Source organism: Scyliorhinus torazame, chromosome 14 (genome assembly GCF_047496885.1).
Source record: "Scyliorhinus torazame isolate Kashiwa2021f chromosome 14, sScyTor2.1, whole genome shotgun sequence".
NCBI classification, from domain to species: Eukaryota; Metazoa; Chordata; class Chondrichthyes; order Carcharhiniformes; family Scyliorhinidae; genus Scyliorhinus; species Scyliorhinus torazame.
In genome coordinates this window covers 8319133-8341743 of record NC_092720.1, presented here as the reverse complement: position 1 = coordinate 8341743, position 22611 = coordinate 8319133, and the positions used below count along the sequence as shown (strand labels likewise).

Sequence of the window (22611 nt, the reverse complement as noted above, 5' to 3'; positions counted from 1 at the left end):
TTGTTTGGAGACTTGGTGGAGAGATGGCAGATGAAATTTAATCTGGACAAATGTGAGGTAATGCATTTTGGAAGGTCTAATGCAGGTAGGGAATATACAGTGAATGGTAGAACCCTCAAGAGTATTGAAAGTCAGAGAGATCTAGGTGTACATGTCCACAGGTCACTGAAAGGGGCAACACATGTGGAGAAGGTAGCCAAGAAGGCATATGGCATGCTTGCCTTCATTGGCCGGGGCATTGAGTATAAGAATTGGCAAGTCATGTTGCAGCTGTATAGACCCTTAGTTAGGCCATACTTGGAGTATAGTGTTCAACTCTGGTCACCACATTACCAGAAGGATGTGGAGGCTTAAGAGAGGGTGCAGAAGAGATTTACCAGGATGGAGGTCATTAGCTGTGAGGAGTGGTTGAATAATCTTGGTCTGTCCTCACTGGAACGACGGAGGTTGAGGGGGAGACCTGATAGAGGTCTACAAAATTATGAGGGGCATAGACAGAGTGGATAGTCAGAGGCTTTTTCCCAGGGTAGAGGGGTCAATTGCTAGGGGGCACAGGTTTAAGGTGCGAGGGGCAAGGTTTAGAGGAGATGTACAAGGCAAGTTTTTTACACAGAGGGTAGTGGGTGCCTGGAACTCATTGCCAGAGGAGGTGGTGGAAGCAGGGAGGATAGTGACATTTAAGGGGCATCTTGACAAGTACGTGAGTAGGTTGGGAATAGAGGGATACAGACCCAGGAAGTGTAGAAGATTTTAGTTTAGACGAGCAGCATGGCTGTACTTTTCTTTGTTCTTTGTTCTTTGCCCATTCTTCGGTAAACAATGCAATTGGTGGAGAGAAATAATGGAAGGCACTGGCTAATGTCGACCGCATTGGTGTTGTCCTCATCACCGCCCAGAAAACCTGGTCGGTTCCTCAGCCATTTCCTCATCTCCTATTATTAAATCTCCCTTCTCATCCTCTAAAGGACCAATATTTACCTCAGCCACTCTTTTTTGTTTTATATAATAGTAAAAACGTTTACTATCTGTTTTTGTATTCTGAGCAAGTTTACTCTCCTAATCTATCTTTCTCTTCTTTATAGCTTTTTTAGTAGCTTTCTGTTGCTCCCTAAAGTTTTCCCAGTCCTCTAGTCTCTCACTAATCTTTGCCACTTTGTATGCTTTTTCCTTCAATTTGATACTCTCCCTTAATTCCTTCGATATCCTCAGTCGATTTTCCCTCTTTCTACCGTCCTTCCTTTTTGTTGGTAGAAACCTTTGCTCAGCACTGTGAAAAATCGCTTGGAAGGTTCTCCACTATTCCTCAACTGTTTCACCATAAACTCTTTGCTCCCAGTCTACCTTAGCTAGCTCTTCTCTCATCCCATTGTAATCTCCTTTGTTTAAGCACAAAACACTAGTGTTTGATTTTACCTTCTCACCCGCCATCTGTATTTTAAATTCCACCATATTGTGATTGCTCCTTCCGAGAGGATCCCTAACTATGAGATCATCAATCAATCCTGTCTCATTACACAGGACCAGATCTAGGAACGCTTGTTCCCTCATAGGTTCCATTACATACTGTGCTAGGAAACTATCGCGGATACATTCTATAAACTCCTCCTCAAGGCTGCCTTAAATGACCTCGTTAAACCAATCGACATGTAGATTAAAATCCCCCATAATAACTGCTGTACCATTTCTACTTGCATCAATTATTTATTTGTTTATTGCCTGCCCCACCATAATGTTACTATTTGGTAGCCTGTGGACTATTCCTATCAGTGACTTTTTCGCCTTACTATTCCTGATTGCCACCCAAATGGATTCAACCTTATCCTCCATAGCACCGATGTCATCCCTTACTATTGTCTGGATGTCTTCCTTAAATAACAGAGCTACACCACCTCCCTTGCCATCCACTCTGTCCTTCTGAATAGTTTGATACTCTTGGATATTTTACTCCCAGTCGTGACCATCCTTTAACCATGTTTCAGTAATGGCCACTAAATCATAGTCATTCACGATGATTTGCGCCATCAACTCATTTACCTTATTCCAAATACTACGAGCATTCAGGTAAAGCTTTTATACCTCTGTTTTGAATCTTAACACCTTGATCAGTAACCTCTCCAAAGTTATTTTTTCTCTTAACTTTTCTCCTAATTTTCCTTGTCGTTGAACCCATATCTTCATGTAACAACCTGCCGCGTCGCTTTCCATTTATGTTTTTACTTCCCATTTTATTCCTTTCAGTATTACTCCGCCTATTCACTGAGCTCCCCTCAGTCACAATACCTTGTACTGTCGCCGTTTTTGATTTTGACTATGGCTTCTCTGTCTTATGCTTTCCCCCTTACTGCCTTTTTTTTCTGTCCCTGTTTTACTACCTTCCGACTTCCTGCATCGGTTCCCATCCCCCTGCCACATTAGTTTAAACTCTCCCCAACAGCTCTAGCAAATTGGACATCAGTTCCAGTCCTGCCCAGGTGTAACCCGTCCAGTTTGTACAGGTCCCACCTCCCCCAGAACCGGTCCCAATGTCCCAGGAATCCAAAGCGGTATATCTGTTCTGCAGGGGAATGGCCACAGGAGATTCCTTCACTACCTGCCTGGCTCTCTTGCTCTGTCTGGTGGTCGTCTATTCCCTTCCTGCCTGCGGAGTCTGAGCCTGTGGTGTGACCACCTCTCTATACGTGCGATCCACGATGCTCTCCGACTCGCAGATGCTCCACAGTGTCACCAGTCGCCGCTCCACCTCTGAAACTCGAGCTTCCAGGAGGTGTAACTGGAGACACTTCCTGCACACATGCTGACCCTGGGGACTGGAAATGTCCCCAACCTGCCACATGGAGCAAGAGGAGCAGACCACGCCTTGGAGCTGTCCTGCCATAATTTATTCCTTTAAATTAAACTTTTGAAATTAAACTTTAGAAAGATCTTGTTGTGTCGGATTACATCCGATCTCCTATATACTATTTAATTAGCTTTATCCCTGAGGATTTATATTTCTTGATCTGACAACAAATTAAATAGTTATTTAATTGAAATTTAAAAAGTTATTTAATTAAAATTTAAAAAATTATTTAAATCAACTTAAAAATAGTAATTTAAATCGACCCAAAATACTTATTTAAATGAGATTTAAACATTTAAAAATAGTAATTCAAATCAACTTAAAAATAGTAATCTAATTCAAATTTGAAACATAGTAATCCAAATCAAATTAAAACTAGTAACTCCACAAATATTCAAATTTAGCCCAGTCTGCCTTGCAGCCAATCAGGTGACCGTCTCCTGTGACGTCACTTTACCGGGTTTACACTGTACCAGAGGACTAGAGAATAGCTAATATGGCAGACTGTTTAAGAAAGTTAGCAGGGATAATCCTGGAATCTATAGACCGGTGAGCCTCATGTAGAAGGAAATTTATTGGAGATAATTCTCCAGGACAGGATGTATACCCATTTAGAAACAAATTGGCTCATTAGCGATAGACAGCATGGTTTTGTGAAAGGGTGGTCGTGCCTCACGACATGATCGAGTATTCGGAGGAGGTGACAAAGATAATTGATAAGGGGAGGGCGGTGGGTGTTGTTTACATGGACTTCAGTAAAACCTTTGACAATGTGCCTCATGGCAGATTTGTACAAAATGTGAAGGCACACGGGGTCAGAGGTGAGGTGGTAAGATGGATACAGAACTGGCTCGGTCACAGAAGGCAAAGAGTAGCTGTAGAATGTTGTTTTTCTGAATGGAAGGTTGTGACTTGTGGTGTTCGACAGGGATCTGTGCTGGGGCCTCAATTGTTTGTAGTACACATAAACAATTTGGAGGAAAATTTAGCTGGCTTCATTAGTAAGTTCGCAGGTGATGTCAAGGTTGGTGGCGTGGCAGATAGGGCTGCGGATTGTCAGAGAATACAGCAGGACATGGATAGGTTTGAGACTTGGGCAGAGACTTGGGGCTGTTTAGCACAGGGCTAAATTGCTGGCTTTGAAAGCAGACCAAGGCAGGCCAGTAGCACGGTTCGATTCCTATAACAGCCCCCCCGAACAGGCGCCGGAATGTGGTGACTAGGGGCTTTTCACAGTAACTTCATTTGAAGCCTACTTGTGGCAATAAGCGATTTTCATTTCAAAATGGTGAATGGAGTTTAATCTGGACAAATGTCTGGTAATGAATTTTGGTGGGGCTCACATAGAGGGAAATGTACCATAAATGGCAAAACACTTTAGAATATTGAACATCAAAGAGACCCAGGGAATGCAGGTCCACAGCGTTTTGCAAGTGGCAACACAAGTTGACAAGGTAGTCAAGAAAGCATATGGAATGCTTGTGTTCATTGGATGGGGCAGTGAGTATAAAAACTGGCAATTCATGCTGCAGTTGTATGGAAACTTTGTAAGGCCGCATTTGGAATATTGTGCACGATTCTGGTCGCCACACGACTAGAAGACTATGGAGGCTTTTGAGAAGGTGCAGAGGTGTTTTTTCAGGATGTTGCCTGGTCTGGAGGGTGCCTCTATGCGGAGAGGCTGAATAGTCTTGGACTGTTTGCATTAGAACAACGGAAGCGGAGGGGTATCCTGATCGAGGTCTACACAATTATGTGCCAATGGATAGGGTGGATTTGCAGGTACTCTTTCCCAGGGTGGAGGGGTCAGTCTCAAGGGTCATAGGTTTAAGGTTCTTCGGGCAATGTTTAGAGGCGTTGTGCAAAGAAGGTATTTTACACAGAGGGTGGTAAATGCCTGGAACACGTTGCCAGGGGAGGTTTTGGAAGCAGATACATTGACGGCATTCAAAAGGCATCTTGACAAACACATGGATAGGTGGGTGTGGCGGGATACGGCACTAGAAAGTGCGCAGGGTTTTGGCCAAGGTAAGTATCATGACCAGTACAGTCTTGGAGGGCCAAAGGGCCTGTTCCTGTGCTGTATTGTTCTTTACTCTTTGTTCAGAAGATTTATCTTCCTCAAAGTCCATCTCTGTAAAGCAGACATTCCTGATTGCTAACTGTTGAACAGTGAATTGAGACTGAAATTTTTTTTGGGTTGTTTGAGTGTGAATAAAGATAGCAGTTAAGCATTACTGTAATCATTTTATTGTTTAAGGGGTAATTGTAAGCTATTTGTTGGTGTGATGTTAAAGGTATTTTGATACTGTGTTGGGAATAAAGTTTGTTTTAACATTGTTTTAACTCCTGGAGCGAGACAACCTTTCCTCACAGTCTTACAAAATTCAGATAAAATGTTGGGGAGTCTGTTCAGTCGCCGAGCCACTGTCTGGTCAGAGATCGTGAAACACATTCTGTGCTAAGTCGCACTAAAATGTTTCTTTGTATCCTGCTGAAACTAAGGATTTTGCTCACCCCAGTTAGAGAAATACTGGACTGGATTCTCCATTTCTGAGACGGTGTTGGCGCCGGCGCAGGCCTCGTGGAGCTCCACGGCTGGCAAAATTGGTGCCGCACCAGGACCGTTCTAGCTCCCGTTGAGGGGCTAGCACCGGCACTGGATGGAACACAATCTATTGCAATGAAAAATGTTGCGGGACTGACACTCAGGTTGCTGACAAGCTGCATTCGCATCTAGACACATCACTCCCCGCAAAAACCGTCCCTGCCAACAAGATGTCGGCAAGGCACACAGCACCATGCTTCAGTGATGGGAACTGGAGACGCTCCTGGATGCGGTGGGGGAGAGCCCGTTGACCCTGTACCCAGCCCGGGAAGAAGGCTGCCAGCCATAGCCATTCGTCGTGCCTGGGGCAGGTGGCAGAGGCGGTCAGTGCCACCAGCAACACTGTCCGGACCGGCCAGCAGTGCCGGAAACAAGTGGACAACCTCACCAGGATGACTAGGGTGAGGAGGCAACACTGCCCCTAGCACTAACCCCCTCAGACACACCTGTAACCCTACTGCCCCCAAACCCGGAGGACAGCTGAACCCCCATCCTGCACCACATACTGGCCAACATGTCCGGGTGCCCTGGCCAATGAGGCCAACAGCTACCCAAACGCAGGACTGCATGCGTCATCAGACTGCCTAACACTGTCGTTTTCAGTTTGACCCCCGGCCCCCAGAAGCAGGCCGTCCAGAACCGCCGGGAGCAGTAGACAATTGGAGGGGGACCGCCGGGCATGCTGTGATGATATGCATAAGCAATCTTGTATATAATGCTGCACATGACCCCGAACAGCAGATGGCAGTGTAAACCTACTCTATGACTCTGTGCCTCGGGGAGTTGGGAGTAAGTCTTGTTGGTGGATAGACATATTGTGCAGTAGCTCTAGGATAGTGACCCCTTACCGTGGCATCACCACCACCGTCACCCTCACACCATCCTCACACTCACCATTCCCGCACCCCCACATCACCCTCACCCTCACCTCCTTCCCACACGACTTTCACCCCACATCACCCTCACCATCCCCGCACCCCCACATCAACCTCACCCCTACCGTTACTCCAACCAACCGCACTCACCAACCTCCCCAGCCCCCGTCATCTAGTCATGGATTTCCTGTCACAGCTGTCTCCAAAAGCCTCTGCCATCCCAGAGCCAGTCACCTCGGTTGGTGCTGGCACTTTAGTGAAGAGGTTTCCCGGACACTATCTGGTGTGCACTACACAGCTGACCCAGTACAGCAAGTGGAGGCAGGAACTCCCGAAGGGGCAGACGGTCGGAGGGTTGGCCAACCCAGGAACTGCCTGCCACCCTGGCGGGATTTGGAGGCCTGGAACAGACGTTCCCATCGAGTGTAGAGATTGTGGAGATTCGGTTGCAGAGCCAGGGACAACATGAGGGGTTGTCGGTGAGCATCCAGCATCTATAGGCACAGTTGGAGATGTCCAACCACGTTCAGGAGCAGAAGGTGGTACAAACCATGCATGCCACACAGGCCAACACCGCACAGGTGGAGGCATTGGGGGCGATGCTTTTGCCTATGGATCTGCATGTCCAAGACCTGGGGCAATCTGTGCAAGCACTGCCCGAGGCCTAGGGCAGGGTTGCCACCTGACAGGTAACCATACGCCAGCGCCACCTGTAAATTGCAGCTTCTCAGCGTGACCCAGACACAGTCACAGTAGATCAAGGTTGGGAACATCGGTGGCAACGCCCATGCGATGACCGAAATGGGACAGAGACAGAGGGAGGTGGCCCAGTCCCAGAGGGAGATGGCACAATCACTGGCTGATGTGACAGAGACCTAGAAGGTGGCACCACAATCAATGGGTGATGTGACGCAGTCCCAGGTGGAAGTAGCCCACTCCCTTTGCTCTATGGCCGCAAACATGCAGACCCTGTTCGCAAAATGAGTAAAACTCCAAGAGTGGTAGTTCCAGGTGGCAGGGGAGCGTCAGATGATAGCTCCACTCACACCCCCGTCCCACAGATTAGCCAGGGTTCAGCAGTCTCCCCGAAGGAGGGGAAGTGATGCGGCCATGCCAGTGACACCCACACGGAAGGTACCGGAACACCGCAGCACTTTGGACTTCCCCACCTGCTGTCCGTGGTGCATTTGGTGGACAGAATGGGGCAGCACCACACACCTGGGGCGCCCGAGCAGCTGCCAGGCCCATCCACGCTGAGTCACCCCAGAAGACGGCCACCAATGGGGAATAGGTAGCAGGGCAGGAATCACAGGAAGCTGCCTCTAGTCCTTCTGTACCATCTGGGGATCTACCAAAGCGTCGTTTAGGGACCTTTAAGGCTAGAAAAGTGAACATCAGTTAAGTTGGCATGGGTGCAGGGCACAGTTCAGTGACAGGGGCTAGGGCACGAATCTGTATATACATTGTCACATTAAACACCTGTTCACACTTTTACAACCTGCTTCGCTGTTCTGTCAGATGGGTGTGTGGGTTGGTCTGGTCAGAGAGGGGATGTGAGAGGGGGGTTATGTGCAGTCGTTGTGGGTGGCCTGAGCGCGTACCCTCCCTTGCCGATCGTCCCCATCACCGCATGGATCTGATGTGATGGAATGCCCACCTCGCATGCAGGGATCACCCAGCTAGACCGTGGAAAATACAACCAGGGGCAGGACTCAGACGTATTCAAATGATGCGGAGCACCAGAGGTCATCACGGACCGGGTTATCATCATCCTCCATCCCATGGACCAGACCCGGGACACTGCAAACCCAGGACCCCCACCCTGTAGAATGAAGGTGTCATGCACATTGTCGGGTGCCGGGCACAGACGTGCATGGTGTGCAGCTCATGGTCACATATCAGCTCCACGTTCATTCAATGGAACCCCTTTCTGTTTTTGTAGAGTGGCCAAGAATCTTCAGGTGCTCAGAGATAGACATGCATCCCGCAGACCACCCCCTGGACCCTCGGTATGTTGCAATAGCAACGAGTCCAGCTGCCTGGGCATCCAGGTGGTCTCTGTCCACAATGAAATGGATACAATGAGCCACCTGGGCATATAGGCCCTCTGTGACTGCGCGGATGCACCTGTTCACCAGGTTCTGTAAGATCCCGGACAGGTCCCCACTCGGTGCCTGCAAGGACCCCATGGTGTAGACGTTCAGTGTGACCATCAGCATGACTGCCACCGAAGCCGAGTGCCTCCCCCATACCCTCGCAGTGCCTGATGCGCCATGATCTGGCAGATGTGTTGCACTGTCTCCCTGCTCAGCTGGAGTATTCGATGGGTTGGCCAAAGAACAAAGAACAATGAACAAAGAACAATACAACACAGGAACAGGCCCTTCGGCCCTCCAAGCCTGTACCTGTAATGATACCAACCTTTGCCAAAACCCTCAGCGCTTCCTTGGGCAGCATGATAGCACAAGTGGATAGCACTGTGACTTCACAGCGCCAGGGTCCCAGGTTCGATTCCCCGCTGGGTCACTGTCTGTGCAGAGTCTGCACGTTCTCCCCGTGTCTGCGTGGGTTTCCTCCGGGTGCTCCGGTTTCCTCCCACAGTCCAAAGACGTGCAGGTTAGGTGGATTGGCCATGCTAAATTGGCCTTAGTGTCCAAAAAGGTTATAAGGGGTTATTGGTTTATGGGGATAGGGTGGAAGTGAGGGCTTAAGTGGGTCGGTGCAGACTTGATGGGTCGAATGGCCTCCTTCTGCACTGTATGTCTATATCTATGTTCTATCCCTCGAAAACCATCTTTTCCATGTATTTGTCAACATGTTATTTGAAAGCCGCTAATGCATCTGCTTACACAGCCTCCCCTGACAACGCGTTCCAGGCACTCACCACCCTCTGCATAAAAAACCTGCCCGCACATCTCCTGTAAATTTTGCCCCACGGATCTTAAACTTATGCTCCCTGGTGACTCACCCCTCCTCCCTGGGAAAGAGTGCCTGCCCATCCATGCTATCTATGCCGCTTGTAATCGTGTAGATCGCTATCAGGTCACCCCATCTTTCTGATAAAAACAGTCTGAGTCTTTCCAGCGTCTCGACAAAGCTAACACCCCCCGGATTAGGCAACATCCTGGTAAACCTTCTCTGCACCATATCCACAGCCTCCACATCCTTCTGGTAGTGTGGCGACCAGAACTGTGCACAATATTCCAAGTGTGGCCTTACTAAAGTTCTATACATTGCCAGTTTTTATACTCGGTGCCCAGTCCAATGAAGGCAAGCATTCCGTATGCTTTCTTGACTACCGTGTCCACTTGTGTTGCCATTTTCAAAGATCTGTGGACCTGCACGCCCAGATCTCTCTGACTTTCTATATTCCTAAGAGATTTGCCATTTACGGTATATTTCCCCTCTATGTTAGAAGCACCAAAATGGATTACCTCATATTTGTCCGCATAAAACTCCATTTGCATTTCGCTTCCCAAGTCTCCAACCTATCTATGTCCTACTGTATCCTCTGACAATCCTCAACACTATCTGCCACTCCACCAACATTGGTGTCATCCATGAAGTTACTAATCAGACCAGCTACATTTTCCTCCAAATCATTCATGTACACTACAAACAACAGATGTCCCAGCACAGATCTCTGTGGAACACCACTAGTCACAACCTTTCATTCAGACAATCACTCTTCTATTGCTACCCTTTGCCTTCCGTGACTGGGCCAGTTCTGCATCCATCTTGCCACCTCACCTCTGACCCCGTGTGACATCACATTTTTTACCAGTCTGCCAGGAGGCACCTTGTCAAAGGCTTTACTAAGTCCATGTAAACAACATCTCCTGCCCTCCCCTCATCAATCATCTTTGTCACCTCTTCAAAAAACTCAATAAAATTAGTGAGCCACGACCTCCCCTTCACAAAACCATGCTATCACTTATAAGTCCATTTGTTTCCAAATGGGTATAAAATTCTTTCCAATTATTTACCGACTACCAATGTGAGGCTTACCGGCGTACAGTTTCCAGGATTATCTCTGCTATCTTTCTTAAATCGCGGTACCACATGTTAGATGTTTTAGTTGCTGTGAAATGAAGAGTCTAAAGTTCTTGTTCCTTTTCATCAAACACCATTTATTTCACTTCCACAGCCTCTGGACAAAACTCTTAACAACACACCACCTGGCAGAGGCCACCTGAAGCCCTTTCAGTGTCAATGAATGGATACTTAACATAAATGAGACAACTAATTGCAATGTATCTTAACCCATTACTTAACAGTCTCCCCTTCCTTGGAGAAAAAAAAAAATTAGGTGAAAACAATGTGCAAGAAACTCAAAAACACACACATGATGTCCCCCCCCTTTTTATTTTGTTTGGACGAGAAAGAAAAAAAAAAAGTCACAGAAACAAGCACCCTTCATTAACAATATCCAAAAGTTTCTGTGATCTCGCCCCTCTTTTCGTAAAACAGTCTCACAGGTGATAGCTCCTGTCGACCCATTTAATTTTTGTTATTTCCCCTCTGTCCAACATCTGCTTCAAACTTGCGATGTCAATCCGTAACCTCTTTTCATTTACACTTTTTTTTAGAGTGCACATTTTCCCACAGCGATTTATTGTCAATGTGACAGTCAATAGGTATTTTACTCAAATCCCCTAATCCCAAAATTTCTGTCAATATCATACTTATATAAAAAGCCATATCCACCACCTCTACAAGGCTTAACGACTCAGCAGCCAAAGCGCTTTTTACCACTCTCCTTATTTTCTTTGTTTCCCACACAAGTGGGCAACATTTACCATTGTCCCCCAAAAGGAAAATTATAAAACCTCCTGCGCTTGAAACCCCATCACATAAATTTGCGTAGGACGCATCACTATAAACTATGAGTTTCAAGTGCTTAAGGTCACCTAAAACCGGGAACTTCAAAACACACTCCTGCATTTTTAGTTAGGCCAATGCTTTATTTGCTCTTATTATGTCTTCCACTTCAGGATCATTCATTTTTGTACTGAACTCTAAGACATCAAAACTCATGTCCGGTCTAGTCTGTCTACCTAACCAGTTCAGTTGCCCAATTAAACTTCATAGTTGCTCTTTTTCTATCTTTGAAACCATTGCATCTTTTTGTGAAACTCGGCCACGACTAATTGCTATTGGGGTGATGCTTTCCAAATAAGATTGCTGACGCAAAGTTGCCCTAACTTAGTCTGTCCAATTTCCAGTCCAATATATTTAAATCCACCGGAAGCCTGACTTCCAACCCTGAATTCTTTCCTCAAACCAGAGATTACAATAGCTTCAAAATCACTAGTCCCACCCCACAAAAAATCATCGACATGCATCATAAAAAAGCCAGAACGATTTCCTTTATAGTGCCAGTAAAACATTGCAGGATCTGCTTTCAACTGGCAACAGCCTTACTTTAACAAAACTGACCTTTCCGAAAAATACCAGACTCTAGATGCATCATTTAATCCATATACACATTTGTTCAACTTCCAAAGTACCCCTTCTGTGTTAGCTGCTTCTTTACGAGGACGGAGAAAAATGTCTCTCTGGAGCTGATGCCCCTGCAAAAAGGCAGCTTTTACATCTATAGATTTGCATTCCCATGCCTTTGTGGCTGATAGAGCCAAGAAGATCTTTAAAATAACCTTTCCTGCTGTAGGTGAATATACCCTTAAATCCTGATCTTCTAAGCTTTCTTCAAATCCCCTTTGCCACGAGCCTGGCCTTTGCCTTATAAGTTCCATCCGGAAGAACCTTTTCCGTGCAAATCCATCTGTGGGATAGAGCTCGTTGTCCCCTATCTGGTACTTCCGTGTATACCCCAAATTCACTCCAACTATGCAATTCTTGCTGTATAGCTTCTTTGATAAAATTTTTATCTAATTTATTTGAAGGCACCAAAATCTCACGTGCATGTGGGCTTCTATTCCTATTAGTATTCGTAGTCTTACTCATGTTCCGAGATCTTGACAAACTACGTCCCGCCTCCCGCCTGGTATCTCGTTCTGTACTGCTACTGCTTGATCTTTCCCTTCTGCTGTGGGATGTCCTTTCAATAGTTCTCGACCTTTTCCTGCAGACCTGTTTACTATCCGATGTACTATCTGAACTGACACTGCGTTTCTGTGCCTTCCATTTTTGAACTTCGTTTTCCCAATCCATTGTCTTGACTCCTTCCCCTGAATGCTGTACATTCAACCAATGCATATACTTTCCAGTGGCCTTCCCTGCTCTACTAATAACAGTTGCATCCTTCCATTGACTAGACCCTTCAGGCAAGTATGTCACTTTTGTACCAACTTTTGGCAGTTGCCCTTTCGGAAAAATGGCCTGTTTTAATTCACCAGAAGTGTTGTGTTCCTCCACAGAAACCCTGTCTATATCAGTTAATTGGTCCTCATAATTCTGTAACACATGCGTACCAGATGACTCTGGTTCCTCATCATGTCTTTCTGCTCTGTCTAAATTTGAAAATTTGTAATCTGTCCCCATTATCCTTGATGAATGTACCCTAACAGTTTGATTACCATGTTGCAAAATAATTGTTTTGCCATCTATGCCTATGATCTTTCCTGGGCCTTTCCATTCATTAGAATTGTCTCACTTATAGTATACCATGTCTCCTTGCTGAAAAACGGCATCTGATGGCCGTACGTTTTGTCTTAAAGCTCTGTGAATTCTTTCAGAGACTTCTGCTTCCAAAAAAGCTTTTCTACTGTTATGTAATGCATTTAAATGTTCAGCAAAACCAGAGCTAATTGTAGTTCCCTCCCAAGCTGGAGGCTGGTCATCCAAAACGGATGGAAGTTTAGGATTTCTACCAAACACTAATTGATAAGGACTATAGCCCCCAACCATCTGCAATGAATTCTTTGTATGTACTGCCCATGCTAAAGCTGAATTTAGCCTGCAATTTGGTCGATCTGCCAAAAGTTTCCGAAGCATGTCATCGATGACAGCATGATTTATTTCACAGACACCATTACTAAATGGGCTTTCTGCAGCCGTATTCATAACTCTGATATTTATGTTTTCACACATATCCCTAAACTCATCATTAGCAAATTCTCCCCCATTGTCCGTATGGAATTTTGCCGGTGGACCCATTCCTGTCCCTATCCATTTTTCCACGATTTGATCCAGAATTACTCGCTTTTCTTTGCTTCGTACAATCGTTGATTGACTAAATCTGGTTGCTAAATCTACAAAATGCTAAATAAATATATTATTTGCTTTATCCTAGATCTTATGGTCCATGGCCACAATGTCGTTAAAATCCCTGTCCAAAGGTAGGGTTACTATCGGTCGTGCTGGTGTCCTTCTGTACTTCCTACAAACTTCACAACGGTCACTAACCTGTTCTATCAGTTTAGTATAGTCGTCATCCCTTACCCCTGCATCCTTTAATAAATTTTTCAGCCTCCAAGGAGACGGATGTGCAAATTGCCTATGCAGTTTTAATACCACAAGCTTTTTATCAGCTAAAGTCCCATTTTCAACTGCCATTAACACATCCTTAACCACTCTACTTGAAAAATTATTTGTCAGTAATGGAATCCAATAGTGTCCCGACTGTGTAAATTGTAAGTCCACAGTCCTTCCAAAAACTGTTGCCTTATCCTGTTCCATATCCAGTTTCATTTGTGCTTTCTTCATCGATGGTCTGCTCAGAAGCAAAGGTATCTCACTTGATACAACATCCGTGCTGATGAAATGATTCACTCCGGCAATATTGCAAGGGGTCACCACTCTTTTCAGCGACTTCAGAGTATTATCATCCCCAAACCTGAAACTTGTGGAACTTTCAACTTCCTTAACCTTGTTTTCTCTTTCCCAAAGCAGTTACTTTAGTCCACATAACTACTGCACTTCTCCATTGGTTGCACGATTCCCTTTCAGAAAATAAGGGAGGATAGTCATATCCAGCCATCTTTATCCTGGGTTCAGCCATGTATCTTTTTTTTTTCCTTCTCACTCACTCCTTGGTTTGATCAGGAAAAGTTGTATCTTTCAAACCTTCACATTTGCACAGCAACCATCCTCTGCTACCATTGTTAGACGTTTTAGTTGCTGTGAAATGAAGAGTCTAAAGTTCTTGTTCCTTTTCACCAAACACCATTTATTTCACTTCCACAGCCTCTGCACAAAACTCTTAACAACACACCACCTGACAGATGCCACCTGATGCCCCTTTACATATCAGTGTCAATTAATGGATACTTAACATAAATGAGACAACTAATTGCAATGTATCTTAACCCATTACTTAACACCACATTACTATTCTCCAGTCCTCTGCAATCTCACCTGTAGCCAATGAGGATACAAAGATGTCAGTCAAGGCCCCTGCAATCTCGTCCCTTGCATCCCTCAGTATTATGGGCTAAATCTTATCCAGCACAGGAGACTTATCTACATTAACATTTTTCAAAAATACCCAGAAAAAAAATACACAGAGTAGAAATTCAAGAATAGTCAGAATGAATATGTGACTTGAGAGATAGTGCAGGAGGGAGGGGTTCAGATTTTTGGGACATTGGAACCGGTTCTGGGGGCGGTGGGACCATTACAAATCGGATGGTCTGCACCTGGGCAGGAATGGATCTAATGTCCTAGGGGGTGCTATTGCTAACACTGTTGGGGAGGTTTTAAGCTAATGTGGCAGGGGGATGGGAACCAGATTAGGAAGTTAGAGGTCAGTAAAAAGGCAGCAACTAAAGCCAGTAAGATACTAGATAATAAACTCAATGTGCCTAAGGGGAAGAGTAGACAGGGAAGAGATGATGAACGCAAAGGGACAGATGGTCTGAGGTGCATTTGTTTTAATGCGAGAAGTGTAGCAGGTAAGGGAGATGAACTTAAGGCTTGGATTAGTACCTGGGAATATGATGTTATTGGTATTACTGAGACTTGGTTGAGGGAAGGGCAAGACTGGCAACTAAATATCCCAGGGTATAGATGCTTCAGGAGGGATAGAGAGGGAGGTAAAAGGAGTGGAGGAGTTGGATTACTGGTCAGAGATGATATCACAGCTGTGATTAAGGAGGGCACGATGGAGGATTCGAGCACTGAGGCAATATGGGTAGAGCTAAGAAATAGGAAGGGTTCGGTAACATTGTTGGGACTTTACTACAGACCTCCCAAAAGCGAGCGTGAACTGGAGGTACAAATATGTAGACAGATTATAGAAAAAGGTGGTCATGATGGGAGATTTTAACTTCCCCAACATTGAATGGGACACATGTAGTGTTGGAGGCGTAGATCGAGCAGTATTTGTTAGGAGCATCCAAGAGAGTTTTTTAGAGCAGTATGTAAATAGTCCAACTCAGGAAGGGGCCATACTGGACCTGGTATTGGGGAATGATCCCGGCCAGGTGGTTGAAGTTTCAGTCGGTGATTACTTTGGGAAGAGCGATCACAATTCCGTAAGTTTTAGAATGCTCATGGACAAAGACGAGAGTGGTCCTAAAGGAAGAGTGCTAAATTGGGGAAAGGCCCAAGTATAACAAAATTCGGCAGGAGGTAGGGAATGTGGATTGGGAGCAGCTGTTTAAGGGTAAATCCACATTTGAAATGTGGGAGTCTTTTAAGGAAAGGTTGATTAGAGTGCAGGACAGACATGTCCCTGTGAAAATGAGGGATAGAAATGGCACGATTAGGGAACCATGGATGACGGGTGTAATTGTGAAACTAGCTAAGGTGAAAAAGGAAGCATGCATAAGATATAGGCGACTTAAAACTGATGAAGCTTTGGAGGAATATCGGGAAAGTAGGACAAATCTCAAATGCGCAATAAAGAGGCTAAAAGGGGTCATGAAATATCTTTGGCTAACAGGGTTAAGGGAAATCCCGAAGACTTTTATTCATATATAAGAAGCAAGAGGGTAACTGAAAGGATTGGCCCACTCAAAGACAAAAGAGGGAATTTATGCGTGGAGTCAGAGGAAATGGGGAGATTCTTAATGAGTACTTTGCATCGGTATTCACCAAGGAGAGGGACATGACGGATGTTGAGGCTAGGGATGGATATTTAAATACTCTAGGTCAAGTCGGCATAAGGAAGGGGGAAGTTTTGGGTATTCTAAAAGGCATTAAGGTGGACAAGCCCCCAGGTCCGGATGGGATCTATCCCGGGTTTCTGAGGGACGTGAGGGACGAAATAGCTGGGGCCTTAACAGATATCTTTGCAGCATCCTTGAGCAAGGGTCAGGTTCCGGAGGACTGGAGAATTGCTAATGTTGTCCCTTTGTTTAAGAAAGGTAGCAGGGATAATCCAGGGAATTATAGACCTGTGAGTTTGACGTCAGTGGTAGGCAAACTGTTGGAGAAGATACTGAGGGATAGGATCTATTCACATTTGGACGAAAATAGACTTATCAGTGATAGGCAGCATGATTTTGTGCAGGGAAGGTCATGTCTTACAAACCTAATAGAACTCTTTGAGGAAGTGACAAAGTTCATTGATGAGGGAAGGGCTGTAGATATCATATACATGGACTTCAGTAAGGCGTTTGATAAAGTTTCCCATGGCAGGTTGATGGAAAAAGTGAAGTCGTATGGGGTTCAGGGTATACTAGCTAGATGGATAAAGAACTGGCTGGGCAACAGGAGACATAGACTAGTGGTGGAAGGGAGTGTCTGAAAATGGAGAAAGGTGACTAGTGGTGTTCCTCAGGGAATCCGTGCTCGGACCACTGTTGTTTGTGATATACATAAATGACCTGGACGAAGGTATAGGTGGTCTGATTAGCAAGTTTGCAGATGATACTAAGATTGGTGGAGTTGCAGATAGTGAGGAGGACTGTCAGAGAATACAGCAAAATATAGATAGATTGGAGAGTTGGGCAGAGAAATGGCAGATGGAGTTCAATCCAAGCAAATGCGAGGTGATGCATTTTGGAAGATCTAATTCAAGAGCGGACTGTACGGTCAATGGAAGAGTCCTGGGGAAAATTGATGTTCAGAGAGATCTGGGAGCTCAGGTCCATTGTACCCTGAAGGTGGCAACACAGGTCGATAGAGTGGTCAAGAAGGCATACAGCATGCTTGCCTTCATTGGACGGGGTATTGAGTACAAGTGTCAGCAGGTCATGTTACAGTTTTATAGAACTTTGGTTAGGCCACATTTGGAATACTGCGTGCAGTTCTGGCCGCCACATTACCAGAAGGATGTGGATGCTTTAGAGAGGGTGCAGAGAAGGTTCACCAGGATGTTGCCTGGTATGGAGGGTGCTAGCTATGAAGAAAGGTTGGGTAGATTAGGATTGTTTTCGTTGGAAAGATGGAGGTTGAGGGGGGACCTGATTGAGGTCTACAAAATTATGAGAGGTATGGACAGGGTGGATAGCAACAAGCTTTTTCCAAGAGTGGGGGTGTCACTTACAAGGGGTCACAATTTTTTTAAATTAAAAAAACATTTTTTTTTATTCTCCTCCTTTTTCACATTTTCTCCCACATTTACATCCATCAACAATACACAATAATCAGCAAGATATGTCAGTCCCCATAATAACAAAGATCCCATCTCCCCACCAACCCCCAAACCTCAACCCGCATGTTTACATAAACAAATGACAAAAAGGGATCAGGGATTACCCGTAGTCACCCTTAATCTTGCACAGCTCTCCCCCCCCCCCCCCCCCCCCACCGCAGGTCTCCAGCTCCTCCTGTCCACTGCCTCTTGTAAACCTCCTCCTCCCAACCTCGGTTCCTTCCCCCCAACTTTCCACCCCGGCTAGACCACTCGGACCCTGTTCTGCCAGGCTCCGATGGCCCCAGCCCCTCCCCCCACCTCACTCCCGTTCACTGGCCGGCTTAAACCGGCCAGCGTGGAGGCCCCCGCCTGGGTCCCTTTCCCACTTGCCCGGCCCTAGGAAAGCCCAAAGATCCCCTTTTAGCACACAAACCCCGCATATCCACCTACACCCCAAAGAACTCTCATTTCGAGTGAAAGTCCCGTACCCTCCCTTGTCCAAATATATACGACATTGGCTCCTTTAATCTCTACACCCGCGCGCAGTGATACAAAAAAGAAGAAAATCCAGTCATGAGGTTACATCGGCACATGGCCATTCCTCAGTTTGTCAGTTCTGCCACAGTCCTTCTGCTTTCGCAAACTCCTCCGCTGCTTCCGCCGTTCCAAAATAAAAGTCCCTGAGCTTGTAAGTCACCCTCAGCTTCGCTGGATATACAGTGCCGCACTGCACCTTGCTAATGTACAGTGCCCTCTTCACCCGGTTGAAGGCAGCCCACCTCCTTGCCAGCTCCACCGTAAAGTCCTGGTATACACGTATCCCAGCTCCAGCCCACTGCACAACCCGCTTCTGCTTGGCCCAGCTCAGGACCTTCTCCATCACCCTGTACCTACGGAAGCACAGAGTCACTGCCCTTGGCGGCTCACTCGCCTTTGGTACAGGCCTCCACGACCGGTGAGCCCGATCCAGTTCATATCGGGAGGGATCCTCCCCCTCCCCCAATAGTTTTGCCAGCATCGCGGCAAAATACTCAGTCGGCTTCGGTCCTTCAACTCCTTCGGGCAGCCCCACAATCCTCAAATTCTGTCGCCTGGATCTGTTTTCTAGATCTTCCATTTTTCCTCGCAGATTCTTGTTCGTGCCCATCACCTTCCGCATCTCTTTCCCCATCGAGGCAAGTTGATCACCGTGCTGCAATACCGTCTCCTCCACTTCCTTCAGCGCCTCCCCTTGCTCTCGCACCTCCGCCACTGCGCTCGCCACCGCCGTCTTCACCGGGGAAACAGCCTCCTCCACCAGCGCGCTCAAAACCTCCCTCCCAGGTTCAATTCCGGCTTGGGTCACTGTCTGTGCGGAGTCTGCACGTCCTCCCCGTGTGTGCGTGGGTTTCCTCCGGGTGCTCCGGTTTCCTCCCACAGTCCAAAGATGTGCAGGTTAGGTGAATTGGCCAATGATAAATTGCCCTTAATGTCCAAATTGCCCTTGGTGTTGGGTGGAGGTGTTGAGATTGGGTAGGGTGCTCTTTCCAAGAGCCGGTGCAGACTCAAAGGGCCGAATGGCCTCCTTCTGCGCTGTAAATTCAATGATAATCTATGATTAATCTAGGACAAAGGCTCGGCACAACATCGTGGGCCGAAGGGCCTGTTCTGTGCTGTATTTTCTATGTTCTATGTTCATCTCCTTCCTCACCATCTCCATACATTTCTCAATCTGTGCCAACTGCTTTTGGAATTCCGCAGCCATCACCTTAGTTATTTCTTCAGCCGTAAGCAGTGCGGCCTTCCCTGGCGCTCCAGCCTCCATTTTCTTTGTTGACCCCGCGGTGACCTTTCCCCTCTCCAACAGACTTTCAGCCGCTTTTTTCCCGGCCGTTTTTTTTGGTGTTTTTTGACATCCTTCTTCTCTTTGCGCTATCCCCCGACTTTTACTGCCGTCGCTGGCCCTAGGACAGGGCGTTACTCCCCGAAAATGCCGTTCCCGAATGGGAGCCCTCCAATGTGCGGCTGCCTCCCGCCCGCCGTCACCGGAAGTCCCCGTCCCCACCCTTCTAGACTGTACAAAAGTCCACTTTTTCTTTTTGAAGGGGTTCACAACATCCCTCGTTATCCAAGACTCCCTAAACTTCATATACTTATCCTTCATTCTCTCATGAATTTGACTTTTCTGAATCCTAATCAACTGCTTGAAAGACTCCCACATGTCCAATGTTGTTTTACCTTCCAACGCCCTCGAAAGACAGGCGCCGCAGGTGCACACAAGGCCTCAAGTGGCGCCGCCTTGATACTTCCTCCTCCTCGCTCTGTTGGGTGGCTGGCTCGCCATCCTGGATGACTGCCTCCTGTGCCGCTGTGGCACGCTCCTCTGCTGCAGCTTACTCCTCCTGGAGCAGCGCCAGCTCGTACAGCTACAGGACATCCCCCAGGGCTGCGGCACCAAGCAGGAAGGCTACCTTTGCTGGTTGAATTCCAATATTCATTGTCTGCAGTGTGTGAAAGGCCGTTATAATAACATGGTGCGTATCCCCGTGCCCGACCAGGTCTAAAGGCCTACATGCTGTCTCCGGTTGGAACTGCGGGCTCTGCCCCCGCATGTACCCTCCCCACCTCCCCGCACACCTCGCCCCATTGGTGCCTGACACTTTGGCTGGGGTGGGAGGGGGCTCTGGCCCTGGAGATGTAATCATGCACTCAGCTCTTTCTTTCAGTCTTATAACCACTTGGTTCTGCTCTTAACTTCACTTTTCTTTTCTTTGCTATTTCTTTCCTTTACAAAGAATGCAACCATGTCGCTTCTGAGGGAGCAAGGCATCACTGACAGCAACATTTGGGAGCCGATTTAAAAAAGGATATGCCCAGTCAGCTGAAGTAACTGTCCGTTTGACATTGAAATGGGGGAAAGTGCTGAACTTCAAATGTTACAGCCAAATCAGGACCATTCCTGATGCCAAGTGAACTTGTAGGATCAGTAGGAAAGTAGTATAGAAATGATGAAGGATTGTAAAACAACACGGGTCTGACTGTCCTAATACATAAATCACAAAAAGTTAATATGATGGCGCAGCAAGAAGTTAGGAAGGCTGATGGAATGACAGGTTATTGCAAGGGGATTAGAAAATAAAAGTACAGATGTTTTGTTAAAATTGTATGAGGCTTTTCTGCAATCGATCTTCAGTACTGTGCACAGTTTTGGTCTGTTTACTTAAGCAACCAGAAAATAGCTGTGGTGAATGTATAATTACTGATAATTCACCAGTGCACTGTGTTATGTTATTAACCCTGTGGGCTCTACCTATGGGCCATTGTGTGGCTTCACCCACAGGGGATATGTTGGGGCATGTACGGGCTCCGCCCATGGCTCCAGCCCCTTTACAGGAAGTATAAGAGCTGCCGACCTGCGGGGCCGCCTTCAGTGTTGTACCGGTCACAGGCAGGCTCAGTTCTAAGCTGATTAAAACCACGGTTTACTTCTCCATGTGTCTTCGAGTGAATTGATGGTCGCATCAATAGTCTCAGAATCAAACCAGGGAAGGTTTACTCCGGGGAAGATTCTGGGGATGATGGTGTTATATTATGGCCAAAGGTTGGACAGTTTGGGCCTATGTCTATTCAAGTTTAGAAGAAGGAAATCTTAGTGACATGTAAAATGCTGAGGTAAGTTGATGAGATGGACACTGGATGGATATTTCCCCTGATGGAAGAGTTTAGAACGAAGGGATATAGTTTCAAAAGTAGTGGCCTCCCATTTACAATGCAGATATACTGGCCATTTCTCTCTGAGAGGATTGTCAGCCTGTGGAATTCCCCCTGTAGAGAGTAGCACAGGCTGGGTACTTCAATATTTAAGCTTCTAAATTGACAAGGGTCGACCATATAGGGGGAAGACAGGAATGTAGGTTTGAGAGCACCTCTGATCAACAATACTGTTCTATATATTGGAGCAACTCGATGGGCTGAATGGTTTACTCCTGCTCCTCAATTCTATGTTCACATGCTCATATAATGCTCTTTCACTGCTGCATTGTAACAGAAAAATGCTGTTTCATGTTATAGGCCCTTGGTCTGTGTCAGTACTTTGAGAAAGAGCGAATACATTTTTCGGATAAGAAAGTGATTGAACTTGGAGCGGGCACTGGAATGTTGAGCATTCTTGCTGCTCTTCTGGGTGAGTAAAAGACACTATTTGTAGCCACAGGGGGAAACGACATATGGGGTGGGATTCTCCGCTGGCTGACGTCTAATCACAATTCTCCGTCACCTCAAAAGCAGCATCACTGCGATCCGGAACGCAGGTGCAGTAAACACCGTTTGCATGTCATTCGCGGGCCCGACCCGGTATTCTCTGGGGCCTCCGCGATGCTCCACCTCCAGTGGGCCAAGCACCCGATGGTATGGTTCACTTGTCCATTTAAAAATCGCGAAACTGGCTTGGCGGTTGCTGAGGGAGAGAGTGTGGTTAGGAAAGTATCCAACATCGTCATTCTTTCTTGACAGTTGTGCTGCTGGCAGGGGGGCCTCTGCCAGGGCCGGGGGGAGTAATGGGCGGGTGGCCAGGAGGTGGGCTGGAGGTTCGGGCTGAACGGGCATGAAACCCCATTGCTGCAGCCAGCAAGACAGGCATGCAGCTGTGTACACCGCCAAAAGCCCACTGGGAACCTCTCATCACGGGTCATATAGGTCCAGGCCACACCCCAAAGTGCCCTCTGGCCCCAGCCGACCCATCAGCTGTACGGGCGCGCTCCAGCACAGCCAGTGCCATCTTGTTGTCTACGATGAGTGTGTGTGGGAATTGTAAAGGGTATATGTA

General features: G+C 46.7%; 1 protein-coding gene across 1 annotated transcript in view; it reads left to right on the top strand.

Annotated features, from left to right (window-relative positions):
* The window catches only part of LOC140389468 (EEF1A lysine methyltransferase 3-like), a 37029-nt gene that overhangs the window by 3221 nt on the left and 11197 nt on the right, over window positions 1-22611 (top strand). The window contains exon 3 of the mRNA XM_072473597.1: window positions 21858-21969. Coding sequence (XP_072329698.1) covers window positions 21858-21969 — 112 coding nt within the window. The remainder of the gene's footprint in view (window positions 1-21857; window positions 21970-22611) is intronic.